This window comes from Nerophis lumbriciformis, linkage group LG32 (assembly GCF_033978685.3).
Source record: "Nerophis lumbriciformis linkage group LG32, RoL_Nlum_v2.1, whole genome shotgun sequence".
NCBI classification, from domain to species: Eukaryota; Metazoa; Chordata; class Actinopteri; order Syngnathiformes; family Syngnathidae; genus Nerophis; species Nerophis lumbriciformis.
The window spans coordinates 27,897,311-27,924,190 of record NC_084579.2 but is presented as its reverse complement, the minus strand read 5'-3'; the positions used below and the strand labels follow the sequence as shown (position 1 = coordinate 27,924,190).

Sequence of the window (26,880 nt, the reverse complement as noted above, 5' to 3'; positions counted from 1 at the left end):
TCTGGTAATGAGCGGTGACTGGTTTCCTTCAAACATGATGCCTGGTATTCATGCCAAAGAATTCAATCATTGTCTCATCAGGCCAGGTAATTTAGTTTCACATGGCGGCAGAAAGCCGAAGAAAGCTTGGATGGATGGATGGTCTGAGAATCTTTTAGGTGCATTTTGGCAAACTTTTTACTGAGAAATGGCTACAGCGTGTGGCATCATGATCAAAAAGACTTGAGGCTGTAATTGCTGCCAAAGGTGCATCAACAATGTATTGAGCAAAGGCTTTTAATACTTATTATAAATGATAAATGATAAATGGGTTGTACTTGTATAGCGCTTTTCTACCTTCAAGGTACTCAAAGCGCTTTGACACTACTTCCACATTTACCCATTCACACACACATTCACACACTGATGGAGGGAGCTGCCATGCAAGGCGCTAACCAGCACCCATCAGGAGCAAGGGTGAAGTGTCTTGCTCAGGACACAACGGACATGACGAGGTTGGTACTAGGTGGGGATTGAACCAGGGACCCTCGGGTTGCGCACGGCCACTCTCCCACTGCGCCACGCCGTCCCCATTATTAAATGTGATTTTTTTTTAATTGTAATAAGTTCGCAACATTTTGGAAAAATTAAAACCTTTTCACTTTATCATTATGGGGTATTGTCTGTAGAATTATGAGGACAAAAACAAATGTATTCTATTTTGGAATTAGCCTGTAATATAACACACTGTGGAACAAGGGGATGGGTCAAATGCAGAGGATAATTTCACCAAACCTAGTCTGTGACTATCAGTGGTACTCTAACTTTAACTTTAAAAAGTGAAGTGCAGTGAATACTTTTGTAACAAACGCACCCAAGTTCTCCGGGTGTCGCTGCAACTACGCAAATTAAGGAGTCACGGGTGGGACCTGCTATTCAGCTGGGAACGACTAAACCAATAAACAAATGCACCCAAGTTCTACGGGTGTCGTTGCCACTACGCAAATTAAGGAGTCACGGGTGGGACCTGATATTCAGCTGGGAACGACTCAACCAATAAATAAACACAAAACATATACAACTTTTAGCCACAGCATGATCAGGTTTATATTTAATATGCCACAAATTAATCCCGCATAACAAACATCTCTCCCCTCCCGTCCATATAACCCGCCAATACAAATCAAACACCTGCACAACACACTCACTCCCACAGCCCAAAGTGCTGTTTACCTCCCCCAAAGTTAATAAAGCCCATATAATTCCCCAAAGTCGCCAAAGTTACGTACGTGACATGCACATAGCGGCATGCTCGTACGGGCAAGCGATCAAATGTTTGGAAGCCGCAGCGTACTCACGGTACTGTGCATCCAACTCAAAGTCCTACTGGTAAGAGTCTCTGTTCGTCCCAGTTCTCCACAGGCCAATGGTACAATGGTAAGTCCACAAAAACGGTCAAAAATGAGGATTCCGTCCATGAAGTGGCTCCGTAGCAAAACGCTTTGGCTGACAGGTGCTGTGGTGTGTGACGTCAATTTCCGCTTCCACCCGGTCTGATAGCACCGGATGCCTTTTACCGTATTTTCGGACTATAAGTTGCAGTTTTTTTCATAGTTTGGTCGGGGGTGCGACTTATACTCAGGAGCGACTTATGTGTGAAATTATTAACACGTTACCGTAAAATATCAAATAATATTATTTAGCTCATTCACGTAAGAGACTAGACGTATCAGATTACATCTGATTTAGCGATTAGGAGTGACAGATTGTTTGGTAAACGTATAGCATGTTCTATATGTTATAGTTATTTGAATGACTCTTACCATAATATGTTACGTTAACATACCAGGCACGTTCTCAGTTGGTTATTTATGCGTCATATAACGTACACTTATTCAGCCTGTTGTTCACTATTCTTTATTTATTTTAAATTGCCTTTCAAATGTCTATTCTTGGTGTTGGGTTTTATCAAATAAATGTCCCCAAAAAATGCGACTTATACTCCAGTGCGACTAATATATGTTTTTTTCCTTCTTTATTATGCATTTTCGGCCGGTGCGACTTATACTCCGGAGCAACTTATACTCCGAAAAATACGGTATATCCCCACATTCTATTAAGTAACATTTTTCATATTAGCATGATTATTGAATACGCCTGTAACAGTTCATAATATTAGATGAATGGATGACATAATAAGTATTTATACTTCTGGACCCCGACTTAAACAAGTTGAAAAACTTATTCGGGTGTTACCATTTAGTGGTCAATTGTACGGAATATGTACTGTACTGTGCAATCTACTAATAAAAGTCTCAGTCAATCAAAATATTTTCCCAGCTGAGCACAAGTTAATTGTGACTGGCAATATTTATTATATATATACACATATATCGATGAAACTCTATGTTTATTTCTATTGCAACACAGTTGACAACAGAGCAAAATAAGAACGAAAGGAACTTTTGACTTGCAGGAACCTTTGTCGGGCATCTTTGTGCTGAAGAATGCTGATCAGTGGAACTATCGGAGTGTTTTTACTCAGCCGTAGTCTTCACACTCTATCTACGCAGTTTAATGTTATTATTTTTACAAACTTCATTTCGATACAGGAAGCTACGAGAAGTGGACAGACTCTTTTAAAACTATTTACGGAGGAGTCAAGTTGCTGGCACGGCCGCTCTACCAACCGAGCTATACCGCCCCAATTACATTAAGGGGAAACTTGGACTACATTTAGACTTACATTGCTGTAAAATTGTCATAAAAATGCTCGCATTTTGTTGTATTCAGTGTTACTGATCCATGTACAGTTATATCAAGCCTACAGTACTTCCAAATTAATACATGTGTGGCCAACTCAAAAAATATTACACACCTGCTTCAAAGGACAACACAACAAATGGAAGCTGACATGTACACAGCAAAAATATTAGGTAAACCTGCTATTTGTTAAATGGGAACATTATCACAATTTCAGAAGGGTTAAAACCATCAAAAATCAGTTCCCAGTGGCTTATTTTATTTTTCTAAGTTTTTTTCAAAATTTTACCCATCACGCAATATCCCTAAAAAAAGCTTCAAAGTGCCTGATTTTAACCATCGTTATATACATCCGTCCATTTTCCTGTGATGTCACATAGTGATGCCAACACAAACAAACATGGCGCATAGAACAGCAAGCTATAGCGACATTAGCTCGGATTCAGACTCGGATTTCAGCGGCTTAAGCGATTCAACAGATTACGCATGTATTGAAACGGGTGGTTGTAGTGTGAAGGCAGGTAGCGAAAACGAAATTGAAGAAGAAACTGAAGCTATTAAGCCATATCGGTTTGAACCGTATGCAAGCAAAACCGATGAAAACGACACAACAGCCAGCGACACGGGAGAAAGCGAGGAGGAATTCGGCGATCGCCTTCTAACCAACGATTGGTATGTGTTTGTTTGGCATTAAAGGAAACTAACAACTATGAACTAGGTTTACAGCATATGAAATACATTTGGCAACAACATGCACTTTGAGAGTGCAGACAGCCCAATTTTCATCAATTAATATATTCTGTAGACATACCCTCATCCGCTCTCTTTTCCTGAAAGCTGATCTGTCCAGTTTTGGAGTTGATGTCAGCAGGCCAGGGAAGCTAGGGTCGATATTCTTCTCTTGATCATCTTCGGTGGCATAAGGGACGGTGTGAGCCAAGACATCCAGGGGGTTTAGCTCGCTCATCTGCGGGAATAAACTGCCGCCATTGCTTGCCGCGCTACCGAGGTCCTTTGTCCCTGAATTGCTCACACACTCCGGCAGATTCAATGGGGGTCTGGCGGCAGATTTCTTTGACTTTATCGTTGGAAATGCATCTGCTTTGAGTGTCGCAGGATATCCACACATTCTTGCCCTCTCTGTCGTAGCGTAGCTTTCGTCGGTAAAGTGTGCGGAACAAACGTCCAATTTCTTGCCACTTTCGCATCTTTGGGCCACTGGTGCAACTTGAATCCGTCCCTGTTCGTGTTGTTACACCCTCCGACAACACACCGACGAGGCATGATGTCTCCAAGGTACGGAAAACAGTCGAAAAAATGGAAAATAACAGAGCTGATTTGACTCGGTGTTTGAGAAAATGGCGGATTGCTTCCCGATGTGACGTCACGTTGTGACGTCATCGCTCCGAGAGCGAATATTAGAAAGGCGTTTAAATCGCCAAAATTCGCCCATTTAGAGTTCGGAAATCGGTTAAAAAAATATATGGCCTTTTTTCTCCAACATCAAGGTATATATTGACGCTTACATAGGTCTGGTGATAATGTTCCCCTTTAACACATTTGTTTTTTATTATTCAATAATCATGTTTTCAACATCATGGATGTATAACTGGTAGAGTGCAATAAAAAAAAGTGCTTGTTGTTTGAAGACTTGCTTCACTGATCACCATTATCCCAAAATTGCGATGATAACTCATCCCCTTCCACTTTTTTCAAGTGCGCCTCTCTGTCGCAGCTGCATCTCTCTTAAGAGCGTACTCAGACTCATATTCAACTCACACACATTTTTGCCGTGCTGTACTTGGGATCAGAGCCCTCAGAGTAGTCAAACGTGCCTAACCTTAGTTGTGAAGTGAGCCCAAGCATGGTGTGATGGGCCTAGTGCTGTGGTTCTTAACCTGGGTTCGATCGAACCCTAGTGGTTCGGTGAGTCGGCCTCAGGGGTTCGGCCGAGGTCAAAACACACCCGACTCATCATGTAAATACAAACTTCTCCTTATCGGCGTATTACGGATACGGCAACAGCTGACTGGTTTGCAGGTGTGTAATTTGTTGTGAGTTTATGCACTGTGTTGGTTTTGTTGTTTGAACATTAAAAAAATTAACAACATTGTTGCTTTCAAATGTCTATTAAGTACATCAATAGTAAAAATGTTGCGTTCAAGTGTTTACCAAGTAAAACATAAACGAGAGTGTTGCGTTCAAATGTCTACTAAGTACATCAATAGTAAGAATGTTGTGTTCAAGTATATACCAAGTAAAATAATAGTGGGAGTGTTGCGGTCAAATTTCTACTAAGTACATCAATAGTAAGGATGGTGTGTTCAAGTGTTTACCAAGTAAAATAATAGTGTTGCATTCAAATGTCTACTAAGTACATTAAAAGTAAGAAAGTTGTGTTCAAATGTTTACCAAGTAAAACATAAACGAGAGTGTTGCGTTCAAATGTCTACTAAGTAGATCAATAGTAAGAATGTTGTGTTCAAGTGTTTACCAAGTAAAACATTAACGAGATTGTTGCGTTCAAATGTCTATTAAGTACATCAATAGTAAAAATGTTGCGTTCAAGTGTTTACCAAGTAAAACATAAACGAGAGTGTTGCGTTCAAATGTCTACTAAGTACATCAATAGTAAGAATGTTGTGTTCAAGTATATACCAAGTAAAATAATAGTGGGAGTGTTGCGGTCAAATTTCTACTAAGTACATCAATAGTAAGGATGGTGTGTTCAAGTGTTTACCAAGTAAAATAATAGTGTTGCATTCAAATGTCTACTAAGTACATTAAAAGTAAGAAAGTTGTGTTCAAATGTTTACCAAGTAAAACATAAACGAGAGTGTTGCGTTCAAATGTCTACTAAGTAGATCAATAGTAAGAATGTTGTGTTCAAGTGTTTACCAAGTAAAACATTAACGAGATTGTTGCGTTCAAATGTCTATTAAGTACATCAATAGTAAAAATGTTGCGTTCAAGTGTTTACCAAGTAAAACATAAACGAGAGTGTTGCGTTCAAATGTCTACTAAGTACATCAATAGTAAGAATGTTGTGTTCAAGTATATACCAAGTAAAATAATAGTGGGAGTGTTGCGGTCAAATTTCTACTAAGTACATCAATAGTAAGGATGGTGTGTTCAAGTGTTTACCAAGTAAAATAATAGTGTTGCATTCAAATGTCTACTAAGTACATTAAAAGTAAGAAAGTTGTGTTCAAATGTTTACCAAGTAAAACATAAACGAGAGTGTTGCGTTCAAATGTCTACTAAGTAGATCAATAGTAAGAATGTTGCGTTCAAGTGTTTACCAAGTAAAACATTAACGAGATTGTTGCGTTCAAATGTCTATTAAGTACATCAATAGTAAAAATGTTGCGTTCAAGTGTTTACCAAGTAAAACATAAACGAGAGTGTTGAGTTCAAATGTCTACTAAGTACATCAATAGTAAGAATGTTGTGTTCAAGTGTTTACCAAGTAAAATAATAGTGGGAGTGTTGCGGTCAAATTTCTACTAAGTACATCAATAGTAAGGATGGTGTGTTCAAGTGTTTACCAAGTAAAATAATAGTGTTGCATTCAAATGTCTACTAAGTACATTAAAAGTAAGAAAGTTGTGTTCAAATGTTTACCAAGTAAAACATAAACGAGAGTGTTGCGTTCAAATGTCTACTAAGTATATCAATAGTAAGAATGTTGTGTTCAAGTGTTTACCAAGTAAAACATTAACGAGATTGTTGCGTTCAAATGTCTATTAAGTACATCAATAGTAAAAATGTTGCGTTCAAGTGTTTACCAAGTAAAACATAAACGAGAGTGTTGAGTTCAAATGTCTACTAAGTACATCAATAGTAAGAATGTTGTGTTCAAGTGTTTACCAAGTAAAATAATAGTGGGAGTGTTGCGGTCAAATTTCTACTAAGTACATCAATAGTAAGGATGGTGTGTTCAAGTGTTTACCAAGTAAAATAATAGTGTTGCATTCAAATGTCTACTAAGTACATTAAAAGTAAGAAAGTTGTGTTCAAATGTTTACCAAGTAAAACATAAACGAGAGTGTTGCGTTCAAATGTCTACTAAGTAGATCAATAGTAAGAATGTTGTGTTCAAGTGTTTACCAAGTAAAACATTAACGAGATTGTTGCGTTCAAATGTCTATTAAGTACATCAATAGTAAAAATGTTGCGTTCAAGTGTTTACCAAGTAAAACATAAACGAGAGTGTTGAGTTCAAATGTCTACTAAGTACATCAATAGTAAGAATGTTGTGTTCAAGTGTTTACCAAGTAAAATAATAGTGGGAGTGTTGCGGTCAAATTTCTACTAAGTACATCAATAGTAAGGATGGTGTGTTCAAGTGTTTACCAAGTAAAATAATAGTGTTGCATTCAAATGTCTACTCAGTACATTAAAAGTAAGGATGTTGCGTTCAAATGTTTACCAAGTAAAACATAAACGAGAGTGTTGCATTCAAATGTCTACTAAGTAGATCAATAGTAAGAATGTTGCGTTCAAGTGTTTACCAAGTAAAACATTAACGAGATTGTTGCGTTCAAATGTCTATTAAGTACATCAATAGTAAGAATGTTGTGTTCAAGTGTTTACCAAGTAAAACATAAACAGGAGTGTTGCGTTCAAAAGTATATTAAGTACATCAATAGTAAGAATGCTGTGTTCAATTGTTTACCATGTAAAATAATAGTGGGAGTGTTGCGTTCAAATGTCTATTAAGTACATCAATAGTAAGGATGGTGTGTTCAAGTGTTTACCAAGTAAAATAATAGTGTTGCATTCAAATGTCTACTAAGTACATTAAAAGTAAGAATGTTGTGTTCAAGTGTTTACTAAGTAAAATATTAACGAGATTGTTGCGTTCAAATGTCTATTAAGTACATCAATAGTAAAAATGTTGCGTTCAAGTGTTTACCAAGTAAAACATAAACGAGAGATGTGATGTTCATGCACGGTTCATTTTATGCACCAATAAAAAAACATGGTAACACTTTAGTATGGGGAACATATTCACCATTAATTAGTTGCTTATTAACATGCAAATTAGTAACATATTGGCTCTTACTAGTCATTATTAAGTACTTATTAATGCCTTATTATAACCCTAACCCTCTAACCCTAACCAAGTAACTCTAAATTAAGTCTTTATTACTTAGAATATGTTCCCCTAGTGTCCAAATAACTCTAAATTAAGTCTTTGTTACTTAGAATATGTTCCCCATATTAAAGTGTTACCAAAAACATATAACTTTGTCTTGAATTTGAAAAAAAAACACATTTTATTTTTCACTAAAGTAGGGTTCGGTGAATGCGCATATGAAACTGGTGGGGTTCGGTACCTCCAACAAGGTTAAGAACCACTGGCCTAGTGTGATAACACTTGAAGTCACTGTGTATGTGAGAGTAAAAGTGGCAGGAAGAAAGTCTCTTGACTTACTTTGATTGATGTTGTTGTGCCACAGGCCGGTTTGCATCTATAAACCTTTTGTCCATGAAAATAAGACAACTCATCTTTTACTGACTGATTTCTGAGTTTAAAAAAAATACCTAAATTAGGGATTTAGGGCTATATAAGTAAACTTTGATTGATTTATAGTACAGTGCTTTCAGACAAGAGGCTGTACCAAATGCGAAATGACACGTCATTATGATCTATTGAAGAAATAATGCTTTTACTGAATTATGTGACTTCATTTTACCGTCAACGCTATGTGTTTCCATGGTACCAGCACATAACTGTGACACACCATGCCACGCTGCATTATATGTGATTGTGGTCATTTTACCTTTAGGTCACTAAAACGGGAAACCAGGAGTTGCCATGGCGATGAAAGACCCGGTGTGACATGACTATATGCCAGGGGTAGGGAACCTATGGCTTTAGAGCCAGATGTGGCTCTTTTGATGACTTCATCTGGCTCACAGATAAATCTTAGCTGACATTGCGTAATACGATAAGTGATGAATAATTCAGCTGGTAATAATCACAGTGTTAAAAATAACGTTCAAAATATAAAACATTCTCATGCATTTTAATCCATCCATCCGTTTTCTACCGCACCTGTTCAAGAAGTCGTATTAATGGTAAGAAGTATTTTATTTATTATTGGTTAGCTTCAGAATAACAATGTTATTAAAAATAATAAGAGACTTATTATACTCTAAAAATGTTGGTCTTACTTAAAAATGCACGCATCTAGTTGGGTTCAGTGTTAAAAAATATTATATGGCTCTCACGGAAATACATTTTAAAATATTTGGCTTTCATGGCTCTCTCAGCCAAAAAGGTTCCCGACCCCTGCTCTATGCCATAAAGTGTAAATGAAAGTAATGAATGATCGACGTTTATGTTCAATTTGTTGCAGCTTTACCTATTTTTTTTTCCTCAACTCTCAAGTTTGTCTCTGTCTTACTAATTATTCTTAAACATATATTTTTTTTAGAAATAGCAAAAAAAAACAAAAAAACACGTTAATTACCGTATTTTCCGCACTATAAGGCGCACCTAAAAACCACAATTTTTCTCAAAAGCTGACAGTGCGCCTTATAACCCGGTGCGCTTTATTACGATTCATTTTCATAAAGTTTCGGTCTCGCAACTTCGGTAAACAGCCGCCATCTTTTTTCCCGGTAGAACAGGAAGCGCTTCTTCTTCTACGCAAGCAACCGCCAAGGAAAGCACCCGCCCCCATAGAACAGGAAGCGCTTCTTCTTCTACTGTAAGCAACCACCCGCCCCCGGAAGAAGAAGAAAAAACGCGCGGATATCACCGTACGTTTCATTTCCTGTTTACATCTGTAAAGACCACAAAATGGCTCCTGCAAAGCGACAAGGATCCGGTTCATAAAAAGACGCAATCTCTCCATCCGCACACGGATTACTACCGTATTTCACAGCAACTGATATTCCTGTGAACCGCACTGTGGAACGGGAGCACGTACGGTGAATATTCGCACCACAGGGAATGAGAAGTCATCCTTCACTGTGGTTCTAGCTTGCCATGCTAACTTCCACCCATGGTGATATTCAAAAGGAAGACCTTGCCAAAAGAGACCTTTCCAGCCGGCGTCATCATAAAAGCTAACTCGAAGGGATGGATGGATGAAGAAAAGATGAGCGAGTGGTTAAGGGAAGTTTACGCGAAGAGGCCGGGTGGCTTTTTTCACACAGCTCCGAAGGCGAACACACCTTCACTAAGACGGGCAGACAGCGCCGGACGACATACGCCAACATCTGCCAGTGGATCGTAAATGCCTGGGCAGATATTTCGGTCACAACTGTGGTCCGAGCTTTCCGGAAGGCAGGATTCACAGAACTGCTGCACAACAACAGCGACACTGAATCCGATGACTTCGACGAGACGGAGCCGGCCATTTTTGGATCCCACGCTTGCGCAACTTTTCAATTCGGACACCGAAGACGAAGAATTCGAAGGATTTACGAATGAAGAATAACTTCAGAAGGTGAGCGCTATGTTTATTTTGTGTGTTGTGACATTAACGTTCGAGCAACATTATGTTGCTATTGCTCTACACCATTTTGAATTTTACTATGTTTGTGATTGCACATTTGCGTACATTTTGGGACAGAGTTGTTAGAACGCTGGTTTTCAATATATTATTAAAGTTTGACTGAACTATCTGACTGTTTTTTTGACATTCACTTTAGCGCAGCGTAGGCGCGGCTTATAGTCCGGGGCGGCTTATTGGTGGACAAAATTATGAAATATGTAATTCATAGAAGGTGCGGCTAATAATCCGGTGCGCCTTATAGTGCGGAAAATACGGTATATGCATTTGTTCAAAGTTGGCCATAAAGGGGGAGACACACAGGTCCGGTGGCCATGGATGAAGTGCTGGCTGTCCAGAGTCGGGACCCGGGGTGGACCGCTCGCCTGTGCATCGGTTGGGGACATCTCTGCGCTGCTGACCCGTCTCCGCTCGGGATGGTGTCCTGCTGGCCCCACTATGGACTGGACACTTACTATTATGTTGGATCCACTATGGACTGGACTCTCACAATATTATGTCAGACCCACTCGACATCCATTGCATTCGGTCTCCCCTAGAGGGGGGGGGGTTACCCACATATGCAGTCCTCTCCAAGGTTTCTCATAGTCATTCACATCGACGTCCCACTGGGATGAGTTTTTCCTTGCCCTTATGTGGGCTCTGTACCGAGGATGTCGTTGTGGCTTGTGCAGCCCTTTGAGACACTTGTGATTTAGGGCTATATAAATAAACATTGATTGATTGATCGATTGATTGATTGATAAACAAAAGTCTAATTTACAGATTAAAACAAAACTGTAAGAGAATCAGCAGCACTTCACTTGGACAATAATGCATGTGAGAAGTCTGCTACTTCAGTCTGGTATGAGTGTGTGTGACACAGAAGCTTCATGACTGCAAGCATTTCTGTAACATGTTCCCTACCATCCACAATCTTTATGTAAGACAAGAACAAGAAGTTTTTTATTTTTTTTATGCATTCTAACTCATAAATAAGGGCTAACAAAAGTCAGCTAACAATAGAGGAAATGGTATTCGCTCTATTTCGCCTATAAAGACCTCCGTCAACGTTTTATATACATGCTCTAAGTACATACAGTATGTTAATGTAGTAAATGGCACAATCATAATAACATTTGATATTTGCGTATTTTGGTAATTTTAAGCATACGGCAGAGCACTAATTTCACAGATGCATCCCAACGTTTACTATTTCCTTCAACAACAACAACTATCCTATGCAGTCATCGACTTACATAATCTGCTGACCATACGCGGGTACATAGACAACCTGTATTTTATAAAAACGTGTCCTTCAATCAGCGTTTAAAACTTACCAATAATGAGGCAAGAAGCAATGATTTAAAGGGGAACTGCACTTTTTTTCACAATCATTATGAAAGACATGACCATACTTGCCGACCTTGAGACCTCCAAATTCGGGAGATTTGCATAAATTCAAGTATTTCTTTTGTATATATATATATATATATATATATAGATATATATATATATATATATATATATATATATACATATATATAAAATAAATACTTGACTTTCAGTGAATTCTAGCTATATATAAATATGTATTTTATTATATATTTATATATACATATAAATAAAATAAATACTTGAATTTCAGTGTTCATTTATTTACACATATACACACATAACACTCCTCTCGGAGTCCTCTCTACTCATTGTTGTATTTGAAAGTGCAATGCTTTGCAGCCAGTAGCACAGCCTTTGAAGGAGCATAGGTATGGGCAGTGAAATATTCTGGGTTGGAGTCAATAGCCAGGCGAGGTGATGAAGTTACGTCTCTTTACTTCATACTTCAGAACCGACTCCCACACTTGCCGTCAGGATGCGCAATACAACGTAAACCGTTGGCCAACCAAAAAGTAACTTTTTTTACAGACCATCTTTAAGTCGCTTTCTGACAGTCGCTATAGGATGCGCCGTTTTGTGGGTGGTCTTATTTACGTGGCTCACCTTCGACAGTGTCTTCCCCCCATCATCTTTGTTGTAGCTGTGTAGCGTGCAAGGACGGGAGTCAAAGAAAGATGGAGCTAATTGTTTTACTGACATTCAGACTTTACTTAAGTCAACAATGGAGCAGCATCTCCTCATCCATGGCTCAATAGTGCGACAACGCCAGAAATGTGCCCCGTAAAAAAAAACATCCAACCGGAAATCTTTAATAACTAAAGTTCTGTTGGCCAACCAAAAAGTTACTTTTTGGTTGGTCAACGGTTTACGTTGTATTGCGCACCCTGACGGCAAGTGTGGGAGTCGGTTCTGAAGTATGAAGTAAAGAGCGGACGTGACGACAGGCTGTCCTCACTCAGGTCCGCACGGACCTGGAGGGGGCGTGCCTTAAGTCCGGCTGGAAATCGGGAGAAATTCGGGAGAATGGTTGTCTCGGGAGATTTTCGGGAGAGGCACTGCAATTCGGGAGTCTCACGGAAAATTCGGGAGGGTTGGCAAGTATGGACATGACAACGGATGGATTTTTTTTTAATGCATTCTAAATATTAAATAAACGTAAATAAAAGTCTGCTTACAGTGGAGCCAATGGGAGCTATTCCGCCCATAAAATCCGATAAATAACCATTCAATAAGCGGCAACAATACTCAATCTATATTTCGTGACTTGAATATTAACCAAATATTAGTGATATTATTATTATAAGCGCTAACGCAGACAAGCTCGTTAGAGCGGCACTGTGATCACTTCCGGGTGTGCCAATGTTTACATCGTCGAGTGGTCTGCTGCTCCTCGCTTCCTTGCTCCCTGCAAGTTTATTGTAGATCATATAACCCCTCACCTGAAAAATAGATGGCTGAGAATATAATCTGACAAGTTGGGACACTTTGACAGCCGTTTCAAACCTGGAACTGGCGAGGACGACACACTTAACTATTCCGGAAGACTCAATGACACCGTAAATTCCGGACAAAAAGTTTCTACTTTTTTCCTACACTTTGAACCTTGCGGCTTATAAAACGGTGCAGCTAATGTATGGGGTTTGCTTCACTGATGTGTTAAATGCTTTTCATTAAACCCAAGCAGAAACACTGGAATGGTGTGTTATTGTTTGTGTTATGGCACCATCTTTTGGATGAGTTCGCTCACTGCAGGTGCTGCAGGTTGAAATTGTACTTCCTGTTTTAATGCCTTGAACTGGAAGTAAAAACATCTATAGGTGCTAAACCATCCCATGTGTGATGTCTGTAAGTGTTTCAAGCATATTTGTACATGCTATCGTAATGTAATGAAACTAGCATATACTAAGACGTCTACGAGTGTCTGCTAATATTACTAACTAACAACTTGCATTTTTTCTGTATTGTTTTAGCTTTACAAATTCCTCAGCAAAATCACCAAAGTGTCACCGTGGAGTTTTATGAATGTGCCTGTTACTACCTTATTTTCCGGGCCACCGAATTATAAGGCGCACTGCCGATGAGTGGGTCTCTTGGGTCTATTTTCATACAGAAGGCGCACCGGATTACAAGGCGCATTAAAGGGGTCATATTATGATTTGTTTCTAAATTTGGTTTACATAACATGTAATGGTGGTTCTTTGGTCAACATGTTGCATAGATTATGCTTTACAGACCATCTTTAAGTCGCTTTCTGACAGTCACTATAGGATGCGCCGTTTTGTGGGTGGTCTTATTTACGTGTCTCATCTTCGACAGTGTCTTCCCCCCATATTCTTTGTTGTAGCGGTGTAGCGTGCAAGGACGGGGGTCGAAGAAAGATAGAACTAATTGTTTTACTGACATTCAGACTTTACTTAAGTCAACAATGGAGCAGCATCTCCTCATTCATGGCTCAATAGTGCGACAACGCCAGAAATGTGTGCCGTAAAAAAAACATCCAACCGGAAATCTTTAATAACTAAAGTTCTGTAGGTGAATTATGTAAACCTACTACACCGGTAGTTTTTAGCGCTTTCATAGCGTCTACTGACAGATATAAGTTAGAACTTTATGCTACTTTATAATAGAAATGGGAACAGTGGCGGATGAATGCCCCATAACAAGAAGATAGAGAAAAAGAAGGAGCTGATCGACTACGGCATTGACACAGACTACAAAGGCAGACGCGCACGCATTTTCAGGATTTATGCAGATCCCAAATACACATCAGCAGGTACCAGAAGGTAAGAAAGGTTGGTTTTGCATAAATTGCGACATGGGTGCCATTTTGCCATACTTGCCAAACCTCCCGGATTTTCCAGGAGACTCCCGAAATTCAGCGCCTCTCCCGAAAACCTCCCGGGACAAATTTTCTCCCGAAAATCTCCCGAAATTCAGGCGGAGCTGGAGGCCACGCCCCCTCCTGCTCCATGCGGACCTGAGTCCGCTTTCCCACAATATAAACAACGTGCCTGCCCAATCATTATAACTGTAGAATGATCGAGGGCGAGTTATTGGTTTCTTATGTGGGTTTATTGTTAGGCAGTTTCATTAACGTCCTCCCAGCGCGGTAACAACACACAACAACAGCAGTCACGTTTTCGTCTACCGTAAAGCAGTTCGTCTGTCGTAAACAGCAATGTTGTGACACTCTTAAACAGGACAATACTGCCATCTAGTGCATTTGATGAAAGCACTTTTGTGCGTGCCACACAGCAATGCATCATCAGAGAGGGTGTTCAGCATGGTTAGAAACATAGTGACAGAGAATAGAACAAGGATGGACAATTCAACCCTTAACTCAACAATGAGTAGATGAGTGTTATGTGTGTGTATATGTGTAAATAAATGAACACTGAAATTCAAGTATTTCTTTTATTTATATATATATATATATATATATATATATAAAATAAAAGAAACATATATTTATAGCTAGAATTCACTGAAAGTCAAGTATTTCTTATATATATATACATTTCTTATATATATATATATATATATATATATATATATATATATATATATATATATATATATATATATATATATATATATATATATATATGAAGTACTTGACTTGGTGAATTCTAGCTGTAAATGTACGCCTCCCCTCTTACCCACGCTCCCAACCACGCCCCCGCCCCCAACCACGCCCCCACCCCCACCCCCCACCTCCCGAAATCGGAGGTCTCAAGGTTGGAGAGTATGCATTTTGCGTTCCTCATACACACACCATAATAATACCCGAATTTTGAAGCATAGTACGTCTGACTACGGTACCCGTAATGCGCCGACAATCCATCAGGCAGTGCGGTTTTCTATCTCACCAAAGTTGTACTAAAACATTTTGACAGATTTTTGAGCGCTGTGTGTAATGTACTACTGGTCACACTTATCATTACGTCATGTACCAGATAAAATAGCTTCGAGGTCGGTTAGCACAACCAAAATTATTCTGTACAGTAGGCGTACTGGGCTACAAGGCGCACTGTCGATTTTTGAGAAAATTAAAGGATTTTAAGTGGGCCTTATAGTCCGAAAAATACGGTACATTATATTTATACTTACAATGTGAATATAAAATGTTGATGGAGGTGTTTGTATGTTTTTAGAGCGTGAAATAGAGTGACTTCCATTACTTCCATTTTTCACTGATTCAAGTTTTTTTTTACAATTTAGAATGCATAGAGCAAAAAAGGGTGTTTTTGTTATACATAGGGATTGTGAGTGAAAAAAGTGCAGTTTAACTTTAAAAAGAACAACAATGTAAACCATGTCACAAAACCTTGATTAGACCCAAATCTTATTTATTTATTTTTTTTTACAACCAAACATGTTCATTTCTTTCTTATGTGTTTGTAAGGTGTCTCCAAAGCCTGGATAGACTTACCTAATTTGAGTTGTATTTACTTTTTTGGTACAGCGGCTAACTTCTCTTTTTACTTCAGTAAATGTCATAAAGTTAGCTCAAATACACCACTGAAAGAATTCAGATCTGTTTCGTACTCACCTTAATAACTAGTTCATCTGTTGACCTGCATTCCACCGACTCGGTCACATCAGAGACCGTACCGTCTGTTCCCACAGTGACGACCTTTACAGGCACAGCGACTGTACGTCCAGTGAGGACGGCTGTATTAAGGATCTCTGTGTCCTACAAAGGAAACATTGAGAAAAAAAACTATTATTGTTAATCTCAACACACGACACAGCACTGCCGGCTTTTAAAGAGCCAATTAAATGTGTACATTTTAAGAAGCAAAACTGCAGCTTGGTGGTTCTGGTTTCGAATGTCAGCTAGAACCTTTATTCGTGGCATGTTCTTCCCATGCTTATATGGATTCACACGGAGTGTTCCATAGTCCAGGATAATGGCTGTTAGATTAAAGACTGTCCCCAAAATACTACGGCCCACGGGCTGGATCCGGCCCGTCAGCGTCCACAATCTGTATGTATATATATATATATAGATGTATGGTATATATATATATATATATATATATATATATATATATATATATATATATATATATATATATATACTGCACGTCACTGATATATACATACATATATACACATAATATATATATATATATATATATATATATATATATATATATATATATGTATATATGGTGTATATATATGGTGCATATATATATATATATATATATATATATATATATATATATATATATATATATATATATATATATATATATATATATTATGTGTATATATGTATGTATATATCAGTGACGTGCAGTCAGGGGAGGCAGGTGAGGCGGGACCTCACGTGCCATCATAGAAAGAAAAAAAACGTAAAAAGCAAAAAAAACAATTAAATTGTTATATGTATCCAGTGATTATACTATAAAGTTATTTTCACCAGTTTTGGATTATTTTTTATTCAAAATCGCTGAATTTTCACATTTGCCGTTCAAATACTGAGAAGAGACTTGCGGTCACCATGGATTAAGCAATGACTCGGCTAACTGCTGGCCTGCTGTGCAGTGAGACCGTATTGCTATATGAATAATATTATACATTTCCATAGTTTAGTTAGCTGAGGTATATAATGTACAGTGTATTATGTCAACAACTGTATGTGTGTAACATATTTCTTGTGATGAGCAATCATAAAACGGCTGCGAAGACGCACTGGCTGAGGCTCGCAGTAATCCCGCTTCATGGTGGTAGAGGGCGGTAGTGATCCCAGAGATCATTTTTGTGACTACTCGGCTGCAGAAGAAGTGACAACAAGCAGCAACAGTTAGCGATCGTTTATTTTTTTCCTCTCGCCTGGACTATTAACATGGAGGATTACATATCTAAAATAAAACAGTTTTCTAAACTGGACTTTCAATCGAAACAGGAGGTAATAATTAAAGGAAAATCTCCATCGAGACAGAGAGACTTTTAAAACTGGAGAAAGATAAAGAAGACTTCTATAAACAAGTTATCGATGCTTTTGTTCAGAAGGAGCAGTGCATGGACTTCATTTATAAGTAAAGGTAAGACCATAATAACGTTTTTTTATTAACTGTGCTTTTTTGTGTGCTACAGTTTGTATGTGTAAAGTTAAAGTTAAGTTAAAGTACCAATGATTGTCACACACACACTAGGTGTGGTGAAATTTGTCCTCTGCATTTGACCCATCCCCTTGATCACCCCCTGGGAGGTGAGGGGAGCAGTGGGCAGCAGCGGCGCCGCGCCCGGGAATCATTTTTGGTGATTTAACCCCCAATTCCAACCCTTGATGCTGAGTGCCAAGCAGGGAAGAATGCTGGTATGAGCTTTTAAACATAACCCGTTAACTGCTGCCAATCAAATGGTGAATAAGATTCTCTTTAGGGTTCATATGTTTGTAAATCTGACTGTGATGAAGTCAGTGCCTCACCAGCCATGAACCTCACCGCATGTCACTGGTATATATATATATACATATATATATATATATATATATATATATATATATATATATATATATATATATATATATATATATATATATATATACAGTATATATGTATATACATATGTATATATATATATATATATATGGTATATATATGGTGCATATGTATATATATATATATATATATATATATATATATATATATATATATATATATATATATATATACAGTGTTTCCCACACATTCATTTATTTGTGGCGGCCCGCCACGAAAGAATTACGTCCGCCACAAATGGATTTTTCGGCTTTTGACTCGCTCGACCGCTCATAAAAGCAATGGGACTCTGTCTGTGAATGTTGCTTGTAGTTACAACTCCGGTGCAGTAGGTGGCGGTAACTCCGCCAAATACGAGGGCAATATAGGTTATAGCTGCATCGCTCGCGGCTCCTCATATATTTAACGTTAATCCGCGATTTCACCGAGCGTTTCACTGACGGTGAGCAGCCTGATGCTGCTTCATTAACACCGCCGCTGTTTGACTCGGGGGCCGGGGCAGACGCACGTAGTAACAGTCACGTGTTACCATACCGACGAGCTAACGTGTCCAGGTTATAACCCTGTTGTCAATAAACACACGTGGAGACGGTTTTTCAGATACTGCTTTAATACTGAAGATAATTGTCCACTGTCCACTGCAGCATGTGAATGCAATGAAAATAATAAAATCTGAGCCAACCAGCTGTTAAAATGTTATCCAGGTTAATGTTTTGGCCATTAAAGGCCCTTCATTTCAAGATTTCAACTGTGATCGGGCTTTAAACAGGTGGCTGACCTGTTCAGATGGGTGTAACTGCTACTGGTCAAATAATGTGAAATAGCATTTAATTTTACATGTATGCAATGCCATTTAAATGTAATTATAGATAATAATAATAATAATAATAATAATAATAAATACTTTGTAGTGTTGTAAATAGTCAACGGGAAGGATTCTAGTAAGATATAAGCCATGAGCACTACACAGCCAGAAAAAAACCTAGGCAGGACAAGTAAAAATATTGGGGCAAGTAGATTTGAGAAGTCAGGCAAGTAGAAAAAAACCTTTACATTGAACCCTGCATGTGTTGAGCTGCTGGTTAGACGGCACTGTACATAGAGCGCTTCTGCTCGTTAGTAATACATTCTAATGTTGGATGTTCACTCCTTCACACAGATGAGTATAGAAAAATATTTTCAACGGCCGAAAAGGGCTGGACTTGGAGAGGAGGTAGGCCTACAGTCTGGACCACAGGTGCGACCTGTTCAGCAGCAGCAGGAGGAGGAGGAGGAGGAGGTTGACTGACTGTGGCAGGACACCTCTGCCTCTGTTTCACTTCATGTTGCTGGTAAATAATATGGTTGTAGTAGTAGGCTAAAGTTAAATTATTTAGTATTCACTAATTAAAGGGGCAGAGCTTTAAGAGACATTTTAGCTTTTATATTTTATAAGATATATTTTTTGTAAGAACCACAATTAATAAATATATTTCAGTGAATCACTAATTGTTCAAATCTGTATATAAATATGTACATAAAATGTTGTAATTATATTGCAACTCCGCGTTCTTCTTGGTCATCGCCGCTGCCGCCGCCACCCCCCGCCCCTCGACCACACCACCACAAATAGATGCCTGTCCTGTGGGAAACACTGATATATATATATATATATATATATATATATATATATATATATATATATATATATATATATATATATATATGGTGCATATATATATATATATATATATATGTATATATATATATATATATATATATATATATATGGTATATATATGGTGCATATATATATATATATATATATATATGTATATATATATATATATATATATATATATATATATATATATATATATATATATATATATATATATATATATATGTGATGTAAGGGCAGCACGGTGGAACAGGGGTTAGGACAATACGAAGGTTTTGGGTTTAATCTTTCTGTGACTGCGTGGGTTCACTCCGGGTACTCCGGCTTCCTCCCACCTCCAAAGACATGCGCCTGGGGATAGGTTGATTGGCAACACTAAATTGGCCCTAGTGTGTGAATGTGAGTGTGAATGTTGTCTGTCTATCTGTGTTGGCCCTGCGATGAGGTGGCAACTTGTCCAGGGTGTACCCCGCCTTCCACCCGAGTGCAGCTGGGAGAGGTTCCAGCAACCCCAAGTTGACAAGCGGTAGAAATTTCTTCATAATTGAAAATGAGGGTAAAAGGTTTTTTTGGTCATTCTTCTTCTATTTTCTTTTACGTTTATTAGGGTGTCGAGAACATGTTACACTGCAATAAAAACAGCTGCAAAATTATATTTTGACAAAATAAAAGTACCGTATTTTTCGGAGTATAAGTCGCACCGGAGTATAAGTCGCACCTGCCGAAAATGCATAATAAAAAAAGAAAAAAACATGTATAAGTCGCACTGGAGCCCGGCCAAACTATGAAAAAAACTGCGACTTATAGTCCGAAAAATACGGTATGTTTTATTGTACGTTTATGAGCTACTATATTTAGATGTAATATTATGTTTTTTTTTGTCAGGAAAACTAACTTTAAAACGACCGCAATAAATGCTTTCGGGCCAGCCGCACTCATCGTAGAAAGCAAACATTTCGCTGTGTTGTTTAGTTGGCCATATTCTCTTTATCTTTATTTGTCCTGGGTATGACTCAAAACTGCATCCGGTGATGAGGCTTCAGTTCGGGAGTTCTGGAGTTTTGGGGAAGGTGGCGTTACCCCTCAGTCATCATTGCTCCCAGGTCCACTCTGACCCGGAGTGGTAGTACCTGTCAGGGTCCCAGCTATGGGTTAAATAGCTTGCAGAGACTGCCTCAAAAGTCTCTGCCTCATTGACCAGTGCCTACTGGCTAACCACTTGGTTATAGGCTACGGGAGAAACCCCCTAACGAAAAATCTGTGGCGAGGACCCGCATTAGGCAGTTACCAACAGACCGGTGCTCTGGCAGTCCTCTGCAACCCCATGCGGCAGAAGGTCGTCATGAGCTTTTCATGCCACTGGAGGACGCCACATGAGGCCAAGACAAAACAGTGCGGGTATAGACTGCGCACTTCTACCACCACTTAAATCAATTCACTGCGCAGGTGTTTTGCTCCTCCTCAGCACTACCCCTAACCCCCAACCTCCCCGCCCTCAAGTCCTGCGGCGATGGGGAAGGGTGGCTGGTACAAGTCAAGGATGTGACTGGCAGTACCTAGCCCAACCCTGCACGTAGGCGGCGTGCGAGTGAAGGTCGCTGTGGCATGGGATGGAACAGCATGCCTCCCCGGCAGCTTCGTAGGTGACTGAGCAGCACCTCTCTGCTCACCCTGAAATGGGAAGGGCCTAGAAAAGGTGGCCTAAAAATGGTCTGTTCCTCATTGCCCGGGCAGCCTACCGCAGCTGCCGGGCCATCCCTTTATGCGGTCAAAAACAAATGTACAAGAGAAACAAAATTCCCTTCACAATAGCGTCATGGAACGTCCGCACACTGTTGGATGTGCGTGATCTCTCCTGCCGCCCACAGCGAAGAACAGCACTCGTTGCGCATGAACTAAACCGATACGGCATTGACATAGCCGCCCTGAGCGAAACCCGCTTACATGGGGAAGACTCAATCACGGAGGCGGGAGAAGGCTACACCTTCTTCTGGAAGGGTCATCCAGAAGGCTCCCGTAGTCTACATGGAGTGGGTTTTGCCGCCAGGACAAGCCTGCTTCACAAGATCCCAGAGTCTCCAGTGGGTATAAGCGAAAGGCTCATGACGTGGCGTGTACCACTCACCAAAAATCGCCATGTCACCCTTATCAGTGCCTACGCCCCAACTCTGGATGCAGACCTCGAGAGCAAAGACTCATTCTATGCCTCACTAAACTCCGCCATTGAGGGAACGCCTCCCACCGACAAGCTCATACTCCTCGGGGATTTTAACGCGAGGGTGGGCTCTGACAGTGGGCTCTGGGCCGGAACACTTGGTCAGCACGGGGTTGGTAGGCTTAATGATAATGGGCTTCGCCTCCTTACACTCTGCTCTGAACATCAGTTGATCATCACCAATACCCTGTTCCAGCTCAAGGATAAATTCAAGACCTCCTGGCGATGCGTGGAGCGGACTACTGGACTGACCATCGGATGATCAGAGCCAAATTTCAGATGGAAGTCCGCCCCCAACTGAAGAAAACACCACCAAACAAGAGACTCAACTGTGAAGCACTCAAATCCAAGCACTCTGTAGAACAGCTCAGAGCACAGCTTGCAGAACATTTGTCTGCAATTCCTGATACCCACCTGGACCCTGACATCAACACCTGCTGGAACTCCCTAAGGACTGCCATCCATCAGGCAGCAGAGGAGTCCCTTGGGTACACCAGGCGTAAACATCAGGACTGGTTTGACAACAGTGCACCGGATATCCATAAACTTCTCAAGGCAAAACACAAAGCCCATGCTGCTTACCTGGCCAACCCACAATCCATCACACTAAAGACTCGACTCTCCTCCATAAGAGCCGAAGTCCAGCGTACCCTCAGAGCCATGGAAAATGACTGGTGGATCAAGAAAGCCAGCGAGATCCAACTTTATGCTGACACAAACAATTCCCATGGATTTTATGATGCCGTCAAATCCATATATGGTCCACAGAGAAAAAACATTACCCCAGTCAGATCAGCAGACGGAGGCACCCTCTATAAGGACACACCCCAGATCCTAAATAGATGGGCTGAACATTTCAACACTCTCCTTAACTCCGAAAATCCCTCTGACCAGGACATTTTCACCAATTTCCCGACCACTCCCCCTGTCGACCACCTGGACTCCCCGCCTACCTTTGCTGAGGTCCTAAAAGCCATCAAGGGCCTAAAAAACAACAAAAGCCCAGGCCCTGACGGTATCCCAGCTGAGGTGCTGAAGTTTGGTGGCTATCTCCTCACCCGCCGGCTTCACCAATTGATTGACTCCATCTGGTCCTCTGAAGCCATCCCCCAGGAATGGAAGGATGCTGCTATAATAACCATCTTTAAGAGGAAAGGTGACAAAGCCGACTGTGGAAACAGCAGAGGAATTTCCCTGCTCTCGGTTGCTGGGAAAGTTCTTGCCCGGGTCATGCTCTCTTGTTTAGTTACTCACATCTCTGAGAACATCCTGCCTGAATCACAGTGTGGATTCAGAAGAGATCGCAGTACTACTGACATGATCTTTGTAGCCAGGCAGGTACAAGAAAAGTGCCGGGAACACCACCAGGATCTGTACATCGCCTTCATCGACCTGTCCAAAGCATTTGACACTGTTAACCGGAATCTCCTCTGGGACTTACTGGGAAGGCTGGGGATTCCGCCAAAGTTCCTCAACATCCTGAGACAACTACACGATGGAATGCGAGCCTGTGTCCGCATTGGAGGCCAGCAATCCCCCTCTTTTAATGGGAAAGTCGGGGTCAGGCAGGGATGTGTCCTAGCCCCTGTCATATTCAACCTCTTTCTCTCAGCAGTCACCCTCCTCTCACACAAAGCTCTGGGAACCACAGATGGCATCCACATACAGTTCCGGCTGGACGGCAGTCTCTTCAACATCCGGCGCCTCCAGGCCTTCACTAAAATTACAAAACAACAGATCCTAGAACTTCAGTATGCTGACGATTGTGCTCTCCTTGCCCACACGCCAGAATCTCTACAACGTGCACTTAACGTGGTCTCATCCACGTACAGCGCCCTAGGACTCAAGGTCAACATTTCAAAAACACAGATCATTGCGCAACACTCTACCCACCAGTCAGAAGTGCCTGTCTTCAACATTGATGGCCAGCAGCTCACCATCGTTCCACATTTCACCTACCTCGGAAGCGTCCTGTCCCCCACCTGTAACATCGATAATGACATCCAGGTTCGTGTTGGGTTAGCGTCATCTGCCTTCGGTAGGCTCAAAACCAGGGTCTTCCTGAACAGAAACCTGACAGTTTCCACCAAAGCAGCTGTTTACAAAGCAGTTTGTCTGTCCACACTGCTATACGGCTCGGAAGCCTGGACCCCTTACCAAAGGCACGTCAGAATCCTGGAGAGATACCACATCCGCTGCCTGCAACGGATCCTGGGTCTGACCTGGCAGGACAGAGTCCCACATGTGGATATTTATGATCGGACCCAAACACCCAGCATCCAAGTGTTCCTTGCGCTAAGACATCTGCGCTGGGTGGGGCATGTAATCCGCATGCCCACCCAGAGGCTCCCCCGACAGATCCTCTACGGCCAACTCCAGGAAGGCTGTAGGTCTCCTGGGGGTCAGCGGAAACGCTACAAGGACCACATAAAAACCCTCCTGAAGCGCTGTGCTATCCAGCCTTCCGCATTGGAAGTCTTGGCTGCTGATCGCCACACCTGGCGCAACTGCAGTCACGCCGGCATTGCTCATCTCCAGGAGCAGACCACTGAGAGGAGAAAACAACAACGTTTACACCGACATCAACGCGCTGCAGGGGCCCCCCTCTCAAGCGTGGACTACATCTGCCCCACATGTGGCAAACCATGCGGGTCACGCATTGGCCTGCACAGCCACATGCAATGGCATATACGAAACCCCCCTCAATAACCCATTACTGGAGCAACGTCATCATCGTAATCGATGGACAGCCACAAGCATTCTCTTTATACCCAACACTGGATTGAGATTGTCATTACTGCTACAAGTGTTGGAAAAGTGTATTACATCTGAGTACTGCTGAGGCACATACTGAGCACAGCTGAGAAGCAGATATTTTTGGGCGACTCACTCGGGGACGCTCACAGCCCGTGGTTAAGAAAAAACTGCTCCACGGCTTGTGCTCAAAATGTAATGTAATGTAAATGTAATGGTTATCAAAGTTAAATAATTATTACACAGATGATCAAAAACTTATTGGTACTCGCTTAGTCCCGACTCACGAAAGATGTTTTGGTTCACGCCAGCCATGTTTTTCAATCCTGTTTTTTGCTCAGATTTGACCGATATTTGCTTGTCAGTTCCCTCAGTGGATATAGACAAAAAACAGTGGTTGTTTTGTTGAAAGTATTGAAATTTTAAGTCAGTTCAACTTACAGTAACTGGTGAAATTTTGGCCTTTAAAGGCCTACTGAAACCCACTACTACCGACCACGCAGTCTGATAGTTTATATATCAATTATGAAATCTTAACATTGCAACACATACCAATACGGCCGGGTTAGCTTACTAAAGTGCAATTTTAAATTTTGCGCGAAAAATCCTGCTGAAAACGTCTCGGTATGATGACGTCAGCACGTGACGTCACGGATTGTAGAGGACATTTTGGGACAGCATGGTGGCCAGCTATTAAGTCGTCTGTTTTCATCGCAAAATTCCACAGTATTCTGGACATCTGTGTTGGTGAATCTTTTGCAATTTGTTCAATGAACATTGGAGACAGCAAAGAAGAAAGCTGTAGGTGGGAAGCGGTGTATTGCGGCCGACTGCAGCAACACAAACACAGCCGGTGTTTCATTGTTTACATTCCCAGAAGATGACAGTCAAGCTTTACCATTGGCCTGTGGAGAACTGGGACAACAGACTCTTACCAGGAGGACTTTGAGTTTGATACGCAGACACGGTACCGTCAGTACGCATGCAGCTGCGGCTTCCAAACATTTGATCGCTTGCCCGTACGTGCGTGCCGCTATATGCATGTCACGTACGTAACTTTGGAGACTTTGGGGAAATATATGTGCTGTATGAACTTTGGGGAGGTGAACGGTACTTTGGGTTGTGGGATTGAGTGTGTTGTGCAGGTGTTTGAGTTGTATTGGCGGGTTATATGGACGGGAGGGGGGAGGTGTTTGTTATGCGGGATTAACTTGTGGCATATTAAATATAAGCCTGGTTGTGTTGTGGCTAATAGAGTATATATATGTCTTGTGTTTATTTACTGTTTTAGTCATTCCCAGCTGAATATCAGGTCCCACCCGCCTCTCACAGCATCTTCCCTATCTGAATCGCTCCCACTGTCCTCTAGTCCTGCACTCTCACTTTCCTCATCCACAAATCTTTCATCCTCGCTCAAATTAATGGGGAAATTGTCGCTTTCTCGGTCCGAATCGCTCTCGCTGCTGGTGGCCATGATTGTAAACAAAGTGCAAATGTGAGGAGCTCCACAACCTGTGACGTCACGCGCATATCGTCTGCTACTTCCGGTACAGGCAAGGCTTTTTTATCAGCGACCAAAAGTTGCGAACTTTATCGTCGATGTTCTCTACTAAATCCTTTCAGCAAAAATATGGCAATATCGCGAAATGATGAAGTATGACACATAGAATGGACCTTCTATCCCCGTTTAAATAAGAAAATCGCATTTCAGTAGGCCTTTAATAACAGTGTTACTACAGTGTGTAGTGTATTCATCAGAATACTAATAGTAGCACAGTCAGCATAGGGGTGCATGAATTGCAAAATGTTCACTCTATTGTGTGCGGCAGTCCAGGAGTAGACAAACAAGTACTTAGAGCCCTGTGAAAATTGTATTCTATTTTAATTCGGGTCCATTCCTGTGATTGGCAACCAACCAAGGGCTTAACTCAACTCTGGTGTGACCAAATCACTCTTTTGACCCAATCAAATGTGTGTTTGATTTTGAAATCAAAATAATTCTGGTCCGCAGAGTCAACATTTTCAGTCTATTATAATCAGTCCGACAGCATGTTTATGTTTATCTACCAACCTTTTAAATCAGCA

General features: G+C 40.7%; 1 protein-coding gene across 1 annotated transcript in view; it reads right to left on the bottom strand.

The window, feature by feature from the left end:
* The window catches only part of LOC133574692 (transmembrane protein 132C), a 685,936-nt gene that overhangs the window by 57,327 nt on the left and 601,729 nt on the right, over positions 1-26,880 (bottom strand). The window contains exon 6 of the mRNA XM_061926910.1: positions 16,204-16,347. Coding sequence (XP_061782894.1) covers positions 16,204-16,347 — 144 coding nt within the window. The remainder of the gene's footprint in view (positions 1-16,203; positions 16,348-26,880) is intronic.